This window comes from Plectropomus leopardus, chromosome 8 (genome assembly GCF_008729295.1).
Source record: "Plectropomus leopardus isolate mb chromosome 8, YSFRI_Pleo_2.0, whole genome shotgun sequence".
Taxonomy (NCBI): domain Eukaryota; kingdom Metazoa; phylum Chordata; class Actinopteri; order Perciformes; family Serranidae; genus Plectropomus; species Plectropomus leopardus.
The window spans coordinates 7695844-7713225 of record NC_056470.1 but is presented as its reverse complement, the minus strand read 5'-3'; the positions used below and the strand labels follow the sequence as shown (position 1 = coordinate 7713225).

The following is a 17382-nucleotide window of genomic DNA, read 5'->3' as shown; positions in this document are numbered from 1 at the left end:
TACAAAACGTACAACACATGGCAGCTTCAAGATAGGCAAAAGACCAACCAATACTCCTGGTTATTAAGAATGGGCATCAGTACCTGAGTATTTGATTTTGATATTAGTATTTGTTCAACATATAGTCATTGCCCAATCTCCCACATGTGAACATGACTATTTGTTTTATTTTATTTTTTTACTATTTAAAATCAATTTTTCATTGTAGAGCTGCACCCAGGTGTATCGCTTCTCTCAGTGCCTCCTTGCCCAGTTGTCGCTCTTTTTATGATGAGACACGAGACTACTGCTTCAGGGATGTGAGCTACCTGCCAGGCCAGTTGCTGAGTCTTTGCACACACACACACACACACACACACACACACACACACACACACACACACACACACACACACACACAACACACAATGACAGGAATAACTCTTGGCATTATATGGCTAACGCTGCTTAATAGATATTACAGGTTTAATGAAAATGTTGGTGTCAAAAAAACACAGAACAGTCAAAGAAGCACTGAACAAAGGTTACACTGGTTCTGGTCAGCTGGCTCTGGGGTTTATTACACATATCTTTACTTTTCCCTTTACACAGAATCTCCTAATCGGTTACATTTAACAAGAATATCCATTTTATATGGAAATCCTGGTTCCAAAAACATAAGGAGACTTCGTAAAGCCTAAACAAAAACAGAATGCAATAATTTTAAAATCTTTTTTTGGCCTATTTTCAGTTTAATACGGTACAAAGACAAGATATTTAAAGTTCAAACTGATAAACTTAATTGTTTTTTGTAAAAGTTAATATCTGCTCATTTTGAATTTGATGCTTGCAACACATTCCGAAAAAAGTTATCATCTTTTATTCAAGCAAAACTCAGTAAGCATTTGGGATCTGAGGACACTAATTTTTGACATTTTCAACATGAAATTTTTTTCCCATTATTTTTATATGTAAGACTTCAGTTGCTCAACAGTTAAGGTTCTCCATTGTCATATTTTACACTGCATAACGCACCACATATTTGGTCTAGACTTCAAGCAGCGTACTTTAGTACCAGTACTCTTGTACTACAAAGTCACACTGTGGTAACATGTGCAGAATGTTAGCCTGGCATTGGATGGCAGCATATGTTGCTCATAAACCTGTATGTACGTTTCAGCATGTATGCTACCTTCACAGATGTGAAGTTACCCGTGATGCCATGGACCCTAACACACCCCCAAACCATCACAGATTCTGGCTTTTGAATTATGTGCTTGTAACAGTCGGGATGGTCCTTTGCCTCCTTAGCCTGGAGGACAAGATGCGCATGATTTCAAAAAACAATGTGAGATGTGGACTCGTGGGACCACAGCACATTTTTCCTTTTTATGTCAGTCCACCTTAAAACAGGCTAGAGAAGTTGTGGTGTTTCTGGTTATTGATTTCTCTTTGCAATGATGGAGTCTTGGCTTGCATATGTAGATGCAGTGATGAACTGTTTCCTGACAATGGATTTCTAAACTGTTCTTAAGCCCATTTAGTATTAACCTTTATGTATTATGTTGGTTTTTAATGCAGTGCAGCCTCGGTGGTCAAAGGCTTTTCTTGGAATATGTTGCAGACATTCAATTCAGAATGAGTGTAAATTTACAAGAAACAAAAAAACGGCAGTTTGGACATTAAATATCTTGTCTTTGAAGTGTATCCAATTGAACATAGGTCAAAAAGGATTGGCAAATCATTGAATTCTCTTATTATTTCTGTTTTACACAGCTTAACAACATTTTTTGGTGCCTGGGTTGTATTATGTTTGGCAGTTTCAGATCAAGTTAACATAAACTGAAAGGTTATCACCTTTAGAACTTATTATCATGGCTTCAATGATGTCACAAAATGGTGAGATGACTAAACACAAAAATTTCAGAATGATTATCAGAAACTGTATTTCTTGATGCAGAATAGACAAATTGTTGAAGACAATTGGGAATGAAATACAATTACAAGATTTACAAAATTCTGAGTGGATGTGAAGTACAGATTGGCTTTACTTCAATTCAGAGCAAATTAACAGTGGTTTGATGCCATTTTCCCGTTAACTTTTTTCATTTTCACAGTGCACACACATGTACACACGCAAACAGACAGTGAAGGTAACACGAGACAGTTCTCACAGTAGCTGCACACACACAAGAAGGTGTTGCATGAGTGAGTGAAATGCAGTAGTAGTGTGTGTGTGTGTGTGTGTGTGTGTGTGTGTGTGTGTGTGTGTGTGTGCACGCACGTGCGTGCGTGTGTATGTGTGTGTGTGCGTATGTGCGTGCGTGCGTGCGGAAAGCCCAGGAACAGGGCGATAGAGTGGCTGAAGTGGGAGTATCACAAGGCCAACAGCTGCTGGTGTGACCAGTAACAGGTGCTCCAAGGTAAACCAGAGGTACACCAGAAAGAGAAACACATTTTGACAATTTATCTCTTTGCTGATATGATAGCTTCACCTACAGTATCTATTCCAACTCCAGATATAACACAAGTCTGTCCAAGACAACTACTACAGCGATAAACTTCATTTTAGATGGCAGTCTGTAAAGCTTTTTGAAGGATACTGTGCATTTGCACGAAAACAATTTAACCCTGGCAAGTGTGCAGCAGACAAACTGTGATCAGAGTGATCAGAAGAAAGGGACAGATGTTTCTCTAGGTAGGATAAGTAGGCAGTCAGATGGAAAGACAGAAACGTAGAACCACTGACTGAGTGACTAACGGACTGCCACGATAGCGGGGCTGGCAACAGGGGACAGGGACATTTATTTATAGCAACATTACAAGTTTCCATGATAGTTTCCCACGCAGGCCAGAGACCCTGGAAACACATCTATCACAGCTATCAACCACTGTGCTTATCATCACACAAGCACCAAAGCTGCTCTGTCTGCAGCAGCTTATTAAACCCTGCGAGAGTCTTACTGTCCCGAATCATGCACCATTTAGTTCTTTTTCCTAGTAGATGGAATCAGTTGTTAGTTCTCATGTATGCGTGAGTATAAAGAGGGCTAATTTTTCGCATACAAAGTCAACAAGCTAACAATTTATTTGCAATTTATGTAATGTACAGTTAATTTCACTGAGAATAAAGACACCAACAGCTTGTATATTTAACAAAAGCTTTATCAGTTGCTTCTGCGCTCCTGATTCTCCTTGTGAGTCGGTTACGTAGTTGGAAGTGTGAATCTTTTGACTTTATCAGCTTGTTCCAGTTGTTCTGCTGGCTTATATGATGTTCTGCCCAAGTATTTTTTGTAAACTGGGTTTTTTTTCCCTTCTCCGTCCCCCAAAAAAATTCCCATCCACACAAGCACAAAAACCACCACCACCTCCACTCAAGTGAAAACACAAAAACACTATTGCAGAGCTCTCAGGCGCAAGTCAAGCGGTCAAAGGTGTCTATTTTACTGTAACCTTAAAGCTGCACAAAGACGAAAGTGTTGGCCAATCAGCAGCCTGAAAAAACCTATTATAGGAAGGCTACCTGCAGCAGTGACCTCCGAGCCCATTCTGACCTCAATATAATAAAAGAGAAATGGTATTTTGGTCACGTTCGCCATTGCGCAAAATGTTATCTCATTCGTGACACCTCACAAAAGAGATACAAGCCAAAAAACTCCTTGTTTACATGTCAACAGAGTTTCTAAAAATCAAAAACAGTGTGCGGGGGGGGGGGGGGGGCACCAACATATACTGTACAGGTCTTTCACTAAAAGAGAAATATTTGAGTTCTAGAAAAAAAAAAGGTGAAAATACTCAAAGGTGCATGAGAGAGACATGGGTTAAGAGAGGAAGGATGGGGGGCCCACAAAGACTGCATGTTCATGGGGACAAGAATTTGCTGCTACACCCCTGGGACAAGAGACGTAGCACCTAAAACTACATATACAAAAATACCTGTGTCTTTGTAGGCTAGGCTTAAATACTTGAACCAAAGATTCATTTGACATTTTGACATTTATAAACTTTGGTATTACAGATAGAATTTAAAGGATAATTCAGTTTATTTGTTTTTTTTGTCAGTTAATCATTACTGAAGATGTAAAACTTCATCATTCGTGTTTTTGTCTTCTTGTGTTTTTTCAGCAAATTTTACTCAAACGGGATTAAAAAGTGTTTTTTAAATTCAGTGTGGTTAAATAGTGTTTTGCTGCACAGCACAATTTTTCAATGATTGTCCTGCTGCTGGGACATGATGTTGAACAGGCTAAATTCTCAGTTCTAGACTTACGACAGTATGTTCACTTTCAGAATGAAGGTCAATGCCAAACCCAAAACCTAGTAGAGTTAGAAGTTTCCCCTTACCTTTGGTTGGGATCATATAACTATGTTGTCTATGCAACTGCATAAAGCAAATGCAGAATACCCATTTGACCTGAAAAGGGTCCATATGGAGCCAAAGTTTGTCCCTTCACAGTGATGGAATGTCGTGTGAACATTATCACAGCCAAGCACCTGTATTAGCGAGAGGTTACACGTGTCATATCTTTTTCTACATAACCTGACAAATGTACTCACACTCCAGCCAAGTTTTTTGGATAGAGATGATGTTACAAAATAGCCTTAAAACCACCGCCACATAAGCTGCAATGCTGTGTTTGACAGAAATGCCTTCTCAAATGATGTAACTCATACATGAAGTTTTGGCAAGACTACTTTTACGGCACTATGCCACAGCTCAGAGCCGCTCTGCAGTGTGAAGAATGTCTTTTGTTGTGTGTGTATGTAATATACTGTATATGTATATGTGTGCATGCACGTGCACAAATCTCTGCATAGAGGCGTTAATGAGGTGCTGAAAATGCCAGGGCTCACTCGGTGATGGTGATCTGAAGCCAAAGAACACCACAAATGTACACATAAGAAACACAAAAGACCATCGCAAAAAAATGTACAGGGAAACATAAGGAAAGGCAATTTTCATCATTCCTGGTTTTGATTAAAGTTAATATGAGTTGAAAATAAACAGTGAGGGGCTGTAAACCAGATTTCCATAACCTCCAGGGGGTTTCGACCTCTGAAAAGAAGGATAAAGGAATCCATAACTACAACAGGGATCACGTTACTATAAACCTAAATAAGACCAGGACTTACAGCCTGTTACAGACAGATCATCCTAACAGACCACCATGCTGCTGATACCACCAAGACTCGCTGCACCTCCTCCTTCCTACTTTAAGATGTTGGAAAATTGCCCTTCGCACTTGTCAACTCTAATATCTTGAACATTTTAACAAGTCTCTCTGTTTTGATTGCAGGAGTCAGGAGCGTATCCACAGTGTTCAAGTGTTCTTATAAAAACAGAGTCCCTCCACCGGGGTCTGTTTTTAGCTTCAGTATAGTGTTGCAAATAGGTGAGAATTTTGCCAGCCAATTGCCTATTTTGAAAAAGTTCAGAAAGTAATAAAGACTTGAACCGGACCTTTTTTTGTTCTGTCTCTTTAATCCATGCTACCACCTAGTGGAGTAATTATGCACTGTCACTGAGTGCTAAAGTAACAAATAAATAATACTATGTAATATAATATATTAATAATATGTAATAATAAATATAGTTTGGTGTACATTTTCCCTAGCTTTAAAAAAACATAATTTTCTAAATCTACTAAACTCTACTAATTTTCTCAGGGTTTAAAACTTTAAATACTTCTGGAAGCTCTCTAAATGCAGCACACGCTCAGTGATTTATATGACACTTTAGGCACTAATATCTAAATTGTCAGGAGTCTACATTACTTGAAAATTATTCTTATTTTACAAATTGGATAGAAATACAGTGAATATAGGTTTGCCACATAAGGCCTTAGATATAGTTACTCATAAGAGTGTATTTAAAGCAGATTATGCACCCACAATAATACACTAAGGAACTGAAAAATGTTTTTTTTTTAATGTGCTCTGGAACCTTATTTACCTTTACAAACTTTTTCTTTGATTTCCCACATTAATTATAAATTGTTAGTTAGTACTGAGTTCAGAACATTTTACAAATGCTATTATTAAAATGTATTAACTAGAATTGTAAAAATGCTCATGTTTGTATGTTAATAGTGGTAGAATGCAGGTAGGCCTACATTATTTCAATTATTATTATTATGAATGGAATCAAAGATTATTAGTACAGGGGCTTTTTTATTATTATTATTAATCCTTTTTTTCCTGATGAAAATATATAATCTATATATTTAGATCCGGGGTTATTTATAAAACATTCAGGGCTGAAGCCTGGGATGCTTTCAGTGTAGGAGTAAAAGAAAAAGATTTTCACTCTGTCACCCACATTATCTAAATCCACAAGTGGGGAATGTATTTAGACACAGACCACAAAAGTATTAACAACATTACACTGACATCATAATTAAATGTCACAGCATGCGCACAGAGTGGTGTTAGATTACAAGCAAAACCGAGCTTCAAAGATCATCATGCCGCACTATGTTGCACATGCGACTTAGTGAGCAACAACAAATCAGACATGCTATCCAGAATTCTACTTTATCAGCAACTTGTTGGCTGCCAAACAAGTCATTTAGATGAAAATTGACTTCAACCATCAGCTTTAATTATCTACTGTACTTCTTACAACAAAAACATACTGAAACACCAGTTTGTAACAGAAGCTTGTGTAGAATATAGGGATAGTGAGTTTTCTATTATGTTGTAAAATACTCTCTCCATGAATGAACGGCGAAGGTGTTGCCTCTGCCCGCTGCCGTCAACAGTCTACCAGAGATGGAAAGAGACAGGAGGGGGATATCGTTATCTGCCAATGCCATGAAATTCAAGACGTTGCCCCATGATGCATGCGCACTAGCTCCCTCTTTTCTCTCTCTCTCCACACACACTCACACACTCATATACACACCGTGAGCTTAACATACAGAAATGTGTTAAAAAATGCACGGGCAAACAGAATGCAAAACATAGCCTCAATATAGACAGACATTAACACCCAAACATAGACACACACAGCACAGCAAGCACACACACAGTTATTCTTGGGAACTCAGCTGTGCACACACTCACCCTCAAAAGGTCTGGACACAAAGGTAAGCATGTATTAAGTAATAAGTGATTGTATTTTGATTGTTATTATTAACTCCAGTGTGTGTGTAATAGGCTTGTTTAAGCTGTCTGTAGCACATAAAAGACTGTGTGTGCTTCTCAGCCATAAGTCAATGAGAGTATGTTGTTTGAGCTTGTGTGGTTATTATCAGCAATGGCTGCCACAGATTTTCTTTTAATTGCAGAGACAGAGCAGCAGCTATTTCAGGCAGCTTTGGTTATGGATGCCTTAGATTTAGGAGTGGGACAGTATTTGCATGTTTACTGTCAGTAGTGTCTGCAGTGGTTTCCCTGGTGGGGGCCGGAGACTACCAGGGGGTCCCCAGCAACGTAATACTTCATGATTGTTTTGCACATGTTCTGATTTTGTCCTTTTCATTCTGCAGTGTCTCCTATTAAACATTTCTGAGGTCTTTGACCTTAAAAAAGGTTAAGAACCTTTTCTTTATAAATTTAGATAATTAAATATTTGGGTAATCTTGATATTCCAGAGTAAAATGTGTGCATTTACCTTTTACAGATTTATAATAATAAACTCAGTACTTAAATTTAAAAGATTTATTCACATTATTTTCCACATTTCTGCCGATCCTCACTCTCTCCACAGGGGGGCGAAGCTACACGTTGTCACTACTCTAGTGTTTATCCAATCAGAGAGTGTCTAGTTCTGTAACCGTGGTTACCAGTGCAGTAGTATTATGGTATGCAAACATGGCGGCGTGCAGTGGCGGCATGTTTGTCAACAGAAGATTGTTGATCGATATTTTAACATTTTGATGCGTTACTAATGGATCTGCAGAGACATTTGGACACTTCCGGGACTCCGTCGTCGATATTGTGCGTATACATGTTTGTATTTCTTGTTTTAAGTAGTATTTTAACGTCATTTCGGTCTCTCCGGTTCGACTTGAGTTGACACATCATCAACACGCCCATTTTTCAAACAGATGGTTACTGGCTAAGTGCTCAAGGGGCTGCTGTTAGCTTGCAAAAGAAAAGCAGCTATTTACACTGAGCAAGTACTAAGACCAACAAACAAAACAAAAAAACTGTCACAAATAGGTTGCACAATGTTTCTAATAGCCTTACTTGTTAATGCTTGTAAAAGTAATGTTATCATATTCAAATGAAAACTGGTTATGTTTTGTGAGAAATGAACATCTGTATTTCGTATATTCGCATCATTGAAGAACTTGGAAAGGCAGTGTCGCTGTGTGTACGGAGCCCGGGAGGTGCCCTGGATGTTTTTTGTTCAATTATTTTTTAAACACGCGCGCGCGAATTACTAAATCGCATGCGCGTTAAAAGAAAGAAATAAATAAACATCCACGTCACCTACCGGGCTAAGTATTACTGAATTACTTGTAAGCGTTTTTGTGTGTGTGTAAACTTAGAGGAAATAAATAAATAGATATATGTGAGTGTGTATGTATATGTATGTATATATATAAAGTGTGATGAAATGATGCAGTAATGTAGGAAGTATGATTACTAGATTTAGCAGTTGGGAGCTCATGGTGCATGTATATTGTCAACCAGTAACTCCTTTGGATTTTTTAAAAATGGAAATCTAAGATAAAATATCTCTTGTGCTGTATGCTGGACGTCTTATCAGGCTACAAAGTAGTATGATAAATGGTCACATTTATTGAAAATATGATTGATATGAATGATGTATGTTTAGGTTTTGTGCTGGAGAGAGAAGCACAACTTTCTTAAGCTATCATTTGCACCTACTGCCCATATCTGTACCTCTCAGATACTGAGTCCTGAAACTGAAAAATAGAAATGTTAAGTTGAAAATATAACTAAATAAATTGATAAATAATGCAGTCTGGTAAATATTTTGCATGGGAAATAGGAAGAAAAATGCTATATATTTTCTTAAACTTCCAATTGATTGATAAAATAAGTCAAAACTTGCTAATTGAGCTTCCTCTTCCATTGTTTAACACTGGTGGAATAGTCTAGAGGATTGTGTAGCTAGCTAACTTTCCCAAAAACACCTGTAGCTAACACACTGAGTACCAACCCTTTTTGCCCGCTACCATGTTAAAGCTTAATCTTGTGATAAAGCAACTGTATACAGTGGACTAATCAGGTTTTACTGTACTTTTGTAACAGTAATGTGAGCTAAGGGATTTTTAATGGACGGCTAATGCTAGCTTTGTTAGCTGCAGCTAGGTAACTCAATAATTAGCCTAAAATACTTATAGAATGAGCTTTAGTTTTAATTTAGTTATTTCAATTAAGTAATGGAAATAATAAAAATGATTTTTACCAACTCATTGGGGTTTTATTTATTCTTTTTACGAGACATTCTAACTAATTAATTGACTACTACTTATAGAAGTATATTCAGACTCACTGGATAACCTTTTACTGCTATTTGACAGTTGAGGGGCTCCATACTTGTTCGGAGTGAGGGTACAAGTTGAATAAAACAATACCTGATGCACCATTTTGTTCTGTATCCCCAGATTAAAACCACATCGCCCCACTTGATACAGCCACCACTGCCATCATGCCCGGTGAGGATAAACCACCACAACAGACTCGCCAGAGGAAAAAAAACAAAAAATCCCGCTCCAAGGGAAAAAGCCCGGGTGGGAGTCCTGGTGCCCATCTGGGAAGCTCCATAGATGGCCAAGATGACCTCCTCTTACCCCCAGTGCTCCAGCCTCCTCCCAAAAAGCTGGTGGAGGAAAAGCCGAAAGTGTCTGTTGCCAAAGTGGAGGAGGAGTCTTCCATTGCTATCTGTCTTCAGGTGCTTTTTCCCTACCTACTGGCCGGGATGGGCATGGTGATGGCCGGCATGGTGCTGGACGGTGTACAGGTGAGTGCACGACCTTGAGCTTGGTTTTGAGACAGTGATCTGACAGCGTGCACACACTTCATAACAGTGACAGCTTGATGTGGCTTTTTCAGTACTGTGTCTGAGATGTTATAATTCATTTCCAACCAGCGGTGATGCTTCGTTCTTGTGTAACTGGGTTGTTTTTAGATGGCAATGATACATTTCTTGTTTATTGATATTATTTGTCTATTTTTGGATCCACCTCCACTGTCTTTCTTGACTTCAGACCTCTATCATAGGCTATTAGTAAACACAAGTCAAAGGTTTCTGTGCTGATCAGTTTTCTTAGCCTGTTATAAATTTGTATTATCATAAATTTCAGTTTGAGAATAGCTGAGGAAGTCATACAGCCTGATGCTACCATATCCAACACAAAGACTGGATTAAAAATACAACCTTTAGCACACAATTACCTGTTATCTTCAAGTAGCTTATTTTGTGTTGTAGCAGTAGCTTGATGTTTTTGTCATGAAAAATTTCAAAAGCAGTGATGGTTAACTCATCAGTTCAACAATGTGATGTGTAAGCGGATTCAAAAACATAGCTTTTCTAATAATTAGCTTATTAGACATAGTGCATGTCAATTAAAATTGTAGTGATCATATTTAATTCTCATTGATTTAACCTTTCTGAGCAGTCGCCATGACTATTAGCTAGTACTATAGAGGTACTATATGGTTTGAAGCTTCATCATAACGTTGGTATTTGAAATCTGAATCAATTTTCAAACACACTGCACAGCTTCTTTGTTTGCATGTCAATTCATGCTGTTGAAACTTTGTTTTTCTGCATAATTGCAGATTAAGTTGAGCTAAACTAATATTATTAGTATTATACTATTTGTAGAGTTAGATTCTAGTTACTGCATAGAGCACTCCAGAGCATTGTGTAGTGCACAAGTCAATATTGAAAAAGTAGTTGGTGTTTTCAAGACAGCTGTGAATATTGTCTTCTGGTTCTGATATTTCGTAATACTATATATTATTTTGTAAAACTGGCCAAATGTTTGCAAAAATGCAGAAACATATTGGTCACAAGCAGCAGATGTTGAAGAAACACTATCCTACTTTAAGTAACATAAAATACATGGTATTGCTGATGAGTGCTTCATTGTTGCTGGGAAACCTGAAATAAGATGAATAGACTCTAAAATTGAACAAGGCATTGTGGTGAGTGTGTAATTGATGAAATTGGTTCTTACAAGAACGGCTGTCATTTAATCACAATATGAGGTAGGAAAAACTGTAACTGATAAATATTTGAATTGTGTTTTCTCAAGTTAGACTTTTAGAGAAACACCTCAGGTGCTGTTTCAGCTCAGACAGCCCTCTCCATTTGTATGATGTCTCCCTGCGTCTTTATCCTTTGCCAGGCGTCCCGAGCATCTGGTCCACAGCCAGCTGGGCTTAGACAAATCAGACACACTGCTGTGCTGTCTGCTTTGTGATGAGCTGGTACCTCTGTCTTCCTCTCTGTCCTCCACTGATACTCACATGGCTTATTCTCTTCGTTCATCAGTATTTCCTCCACTTTCTCATATACTCTTACCCTCCTGTGTCTGATGGAGGACAATTAGTCATGAGCTCTGTCTGATTGCTGTGCCTCAAAGCACAGGGGACATAGCGGGACATGGAGAGGAGATAAAGACCAGAGCACTTCACTGTTAGTAATTTGGATTGTTGCTGTAGCCTGTGGTGGTTATGGATTTTGTTGAAAGAGCAACTTCCTGTATTCATGGATTCAAATGATGCCCAACATGTTGCATCCTACATGCTATGTCTGCCAATAGGCTTTTTCAGTTTTTTGACCCTTGCAGGTTGCCTTTGCTTTCCAAATTATGGCTCACTCACTTTTACTGAACTTGGACTGCATTCTGTAATTATGCAAATAGATTGCGGACGCCTCCATGATATGACTTGAAATTGACACTGCGGCCTTAAACAGCTGATCATCGTCACTGCATAATTACCCACCGATGATGGCTTCTGTAAAACAGGGTGGAACCTACATGTGTCCGTAGTTGGTACACCTCCAAGCAGCTTGGGGCGTTACATGCTGTAAATGACAAATAATTACTATGCCAAACTGTGACCACACAGATTTAGAGTGTGGGAGGGCCAAAGATTGTGTTCATTATGTTTAATTTATTGCATGCAAGTGAGAAAGGAGAAGGCTGTGTAGGTGAGAGAAGGAAAAAAAAACAATATTTGTGCAGTCCAATGGTGAATCCATGGTGATGACATACAGCTCTTTTTGTGTAAAATCAGACGGTGTGGACTCTTGTATGGAATGAACAGCTAACGTGTGAAGATTAACTGCTAATATCAGTCTCATCTGATCACCGGCGCTCTGCCCACATTCTAAATGCTCAACATAGAGACAGAGGGCATTGCTCTCCACTGACTTTATATCGAGTAAAGGTACCTCTGCCTCTTTTCTGTCTGCTAGCGGACAACACAAAAATACCTAAAAGCATGAATGTGATGGGATGCACTACCCACAGTGTAAAGAACCCTGAACTCAGTTTGTATAAGCTGTCGAACCAAAAAACAGAGCTTTTAAGAGGACAAAAAGTGGATACAGAAGTAGCAGGGAGAATGGGGGGTAACTTTGAGACACTTAACAGCAAGTATTTTACTAATTTAATCACACAAACTGTAGAGCTTAAAGCTTACTATTACTTTCCCTCTCTGTAGGATGCAAAAGCATACATTTGACTTGCTCATATCCAATGTTTATAGCTAGCTGCAGGCATTTTGTTTGCCCTTTTTTGCATATTGTGGCGCCAAGAGTTTTTTCCCCCAGTGGACGTGGTTCTGGGATATGACAATTTGTGCTCTATCTCTGTGAAAGCACTAAGTAGATATTAAATTACCTGCTAGTTTATAATTTTAAATAAACCAACTTGCAATACTTGATTTTTTGCATTGTTATCATATAAAATATGCCCTTTGATAAAAAATTTGAATTGCATGGAATTTGGAAAGTGGAATTTCCCCCCCAGGAATTATGCAAAGATGTACACAGACATCCTCGGACAGAGACCAGTCTTGTTGGCATGCTGCTTGGAGTATGGAGGTTCAGTGTTTAAGATTTAAGAGGCCGTTTTGTTATATAATATTCATAACAATGTTGTCATTAATGTATAGCCACCTGAAGCTTAGAATTGTTGTGTTTCCTTTGAACCAGCAGCTACATAGAGGGCGGGTCTTCATTCAGGGAGTTTGCCATGTTCAACAGCAGCCTAAAACGGACAAACAAAATACTGGCTCTAGATGGGACCTTAAGTAGTTCCCCTACATGTTTGGCACACAGGATAAGTTTCAGTTGGTTTCATTCTGCCCCTCACAGCTAAGTGCCACTAAATCCTGCAATCCTGTCTTGTGGTGTTTCTGTGGTAGATAGTAGCCTTTATTTCATAGCGTTTCTGTGACCATATTTACAACATGTAACAGGTTCTCTTCTGGATATATATCCTGATGATTGTGTTAAAACAGTAAAATCTTTTGTTCTTTTATATTAGTGTTATTGTGCTGATTTAAAAGTGAGATGTAGCTGCAGTTAGGGTGGGTTGTTTACTTCCATCCTTGGACTTGTCTGTTTGATTCAAAAGTCTGTAGTATAATTATTTACATGTAATGTGTTTGCATTTTTAGGTTCACTTGGCTGATTTTACACATAAAATTAAGTTTGCTCATTATGAGCATTACTAGTTAGTCTAAATGCTTAACGCAGAATTTAATGTTTTGAGGCATATTAGGGACTTTTAACCTGTCTTGTTGTTTTCCAAACTTTATGAAAGTGTAATACCAGTAGTGGAGTACCCCGGTTACTCTGAGGAAGAAATGTATCACACATCCACATTTGAATGTAATGAGATACACTGAGAGGAAGGAAAAAATATTGATTAAGTATACAAAAGCTTTTCAAATGTAGACTATACCATATAGTTTATAATAGTATATAGAAATAAATTTGTCTGACATTTTACCCCTGACAATCTTTTCTAAGGGTCCAGTTAAACAATGTATAGCGCATGGTCAAACATGCATGGCGCAAGTGCATTCATGATGTGTGCAACTCCAATTTTCTCACTGAAAAGCACATAATTTGGGCACAAAATAAGACACTGGGCCAAAGGGGTTACATTTAGTTCCTTAATTAATCATATGATGTGTTTTGGGCATAACATGAATTCAACCAATCAAAATGTAATCTCCCATTTCCTTTAAAAGCAAGGTGCACCTGCACTTAGCGCACTGATATTTTGAGCAGATTTTCTGCTGAGTAACGCAGTTTACAGCAGTAATGCCACTGCAGCAAATATCAGGAGACATTTAAGCAGTGAAACTAAAGCTGTAGTTATAAACTTGATGGATGAAACTAAACTAAACTTTTAGCGTCTAAAATAATCCATGAAGTTGCACTGCTCCATGTACGTGATTGCGCATATTGCCCTTTTTAATGGGGAGTTGGACAGCAGCTCTGATCAGCTCTCTGCTATGTTCAAATTTTAGACAATGTTATTCACCCACCAGTGACCCATCTACACATCCCAGTGTGTGTAACAAGCACAATATGAACCCACCTATGTAGGCACATCTTACTATTTGAATAATGTGCCCTTTAAATTGGAGGGAAATACTGCGCCATTCTGAATTTGGACCACTTTTTTTGTAGTCAGTGGAGCATGTGCTCTCTGCAAACTTAAAAATAGCTATGTGCAAACAACGTACCTGACTTCACATCATTTTAAGACCTACATGCCCGTGGGCGCACAGATAGGCACAAGTGCTGCTCAAACAATGTGGGAACTGGCTACAAAAATGACAACAGTGTCAGTCTGAAACTAGCAATGATAGTTGCTCTGCATTGTGTGCCACTTAGTTTTGAGTGAAGAAAAAAAAGTAAAATCAATGTAATGCAAAAGACCTTTACTTGTGAAATGGGAATCAGATTAATGACTTTATGATAATAATAAAGAAAACAGGAACCGCTAACTCCATTTAAAAATAAAAAACGACTGCATTGTTGATTGCACTAGCATGCAAGAGAAAGGGGTAAGGAGAAGAGTGATTTCTAGATTCTTGTGACCTAAAAAGTCCTTTGAAATCAATATTTTAGTCCAAAGAATCGTCATGAAAGCAGGGTCTCTTAGTCACACCATATAGTGCATGTTTGTCTGGTCTTACGTGTTGTGTTACAGAACACAGAGATACAATACCGGGGGCCTATGACAGGATCACAGTGCAAACATGCAAATGAAGCAGGTGGATCCGAGCCAGAGGTGGATGGAACGGACAGAGAGATAGAATGAGTCACGATTTAGAGGGAGAGATAGAAAAAGTGGGATGAGAGGGAGAAACGCAGCCAGGCCAGTCGACGTAGAAAGAGGGATGTCACATGGAAAGCGTGAGGTAGGATGAGAGGCAAGCACGCAGCAAGAAATAGAGGGAGAGAGGGGAGGCGGTAAGCTAGTTGTTTCCCTCATGAGTTTGCATGTCGGGCATCGCAGACAGCCCTGCCTCTTTCTTTGCTACGTCACAGCAGAGCAGAGCAGAGGGAGCAGGACTACCCTGATGCTGACAGAGGAGGAGAGAAGCACTCCAGCTTGCCAGAAGCCGGCTGCTGCATCTTGTCAGAGGACCTCTTGGATCTTTTATTGATATTAACAGAGCTCTTTTTGTTTTTCGTCTTCACGCTCATTGAGAGCCTGCCAGAACGGAGGAGCTGAACTGACAAAGACATAAATGAATCCCGCTGCTTCTAACTCTTGAGACCTTTGGGACTATTCGTCATCTTCTTGCCGCTATCACTCATTCAACTGTCACTGTGACATTATTATTATAATTTTCAGGATACAGCTGTGCCTTTACTCTGGAGGTCAAGTGGATTTCAGATTGGATCAAATAGAGGACTAGATCCAGCAAACACTAAACTCCATCCAAAATACTTTAAACTACATCAAATGGATTCTGGAGTCGAACAGAGAAATTGGACTTCATCAGGACTCCTTCAAATCTGAACTCTCCAGTGTCAGGTTCATTCTCTTTAACCTGTGTGTAGATGTCAGCCTAACCTTAACTTAAAAAGATAGGCTGCTTAAAGACAGACTTTGACTGCGGATGAGGAGCATCTGTGCTTTCAGACGAACATTGTGACCTATGAGTAAGAAATGGTGTTAATGATTGTGTTCCCCAGTGGAGCTGACAAATGGATACTTCATCACTGCTGACTCACCACTGGGCCAAAGATGCCACAGTCCAATGCCCCCATGTTAGAATTAAAGCCTTTAACTTTGATTTTGTCCAGGGAAAAAAGATAATTCATCAGAACAAAGGGAAAATTGACACTGATTGATTTTCACCTCTGAACATCTGAAGACATGGCAGTAGCTGATTACCTTTTTTCCAATTTTCCTCAGAGGTAAAAAGGGTTAATATAAGCGGATTGTTTTACTACTTTACTGTCAAGAAAGATTGAAGAAAAGCCCATTTTCAGATCCTGTATCTCTGTTCTTTAAAACATTTGCCCTTGCCTCTTTTAAACCAAGGACAACAACATTGATTGATTTCTTTTTCAGCACTCAACCGACTCACTTCATAGGACAGGCAAAATTCAAACCAAGTTTATTTGGACATCAGAAGCTGATTTGTCCCCCATGCTTGGATTGCAATTACATTTGCCATGAGATAACTATACATTGAAAAAAGTGCTTGAGGAAACCCTCTTTCAGCATGGTGGTGACTCGTCTGGAGCTGGAGCTGCGCTACCAGGGCAGGAAGTTACGTGGTGTGACGTGGAAATTGACTCGATCGGAACATGGCTTCCTACCAGAGAGCTCCTGGCTCATTGCTGCCCAGGTTATAGTGCCATACCTGGTGTCAGGACTCGGAATGGTCTCCGCTGGTATTGTTATGGACCTTATACAAGTACGAAAATCTTAGAAAAAGTATTTGTATTTTATTTTGAGAGATTGACTGATGGATGGATAATAGCGTTGGGTGTCATCTGAAATGTTTCGATACTAGTTCTAATGCGATAACTGGGTTTTCAACACCAAAACAATAGATTTTTAAAACCTTACTTTAACAAATAAATTTATTTAGCTAAAGTTTATAAATATTGAACCTCATTAAAAACCCATCACCAGACAAAAATATAGATCTTGAACAATGCTGCGAAACTGGGAATTATGTTCCATGCCATTGGATGTAAACTGTGAGTTGTGTAAATGTCCAATATGGAGATGATTCCAGGATACTGGCCTCTAACACAAGTACGGGAGATCTACTGTACAAGAAATTTGGAGAAATTGAAAAGTTAGTAGTTTGTTTAGAATTAGTCTAAAGTAGAGAAAAATAGTATGAATCTGAGCAAGTATTTGTTCCCTGACAGTTTTTAATTGTTAATACTATGGACACATAAGTAATAGGGCT

The 17382-nt window shown here is 38.7% G+C and overlaps 1 protein-coding gene across 1 annotated transcript in view; it reads left to right on the top strand.

Moving 5' to 3' along the window:
* Positions 1-7806: 7806 nt before the first annotated feature.
* The window catches only part of LOC121947551 (solute carrier family 41 member 3-like), a 37898-nt gene continuing 28322 nt past the window's right edge, over positions 7807-17382 (top strand). Inside the window, exons 1-4 of the mRNA XM_042492643.1 lie at positions 7807-7923; positions 9567-9922; positions 15459-15580; positions 16680-16875. Coding sequence (XP_042348577.1) covers positions 9611-9922; positions 15459-15580; positions 16680-16875 — 630 coding nt within the window. The 5' untranslated portion in view covers positions 7807-7923; positions 9567-9610. The remainder of the gene's footprint in view (positions 7924-9566; positions 9923-15458; positions 15581-16679; positions 16876-17382) is intronic.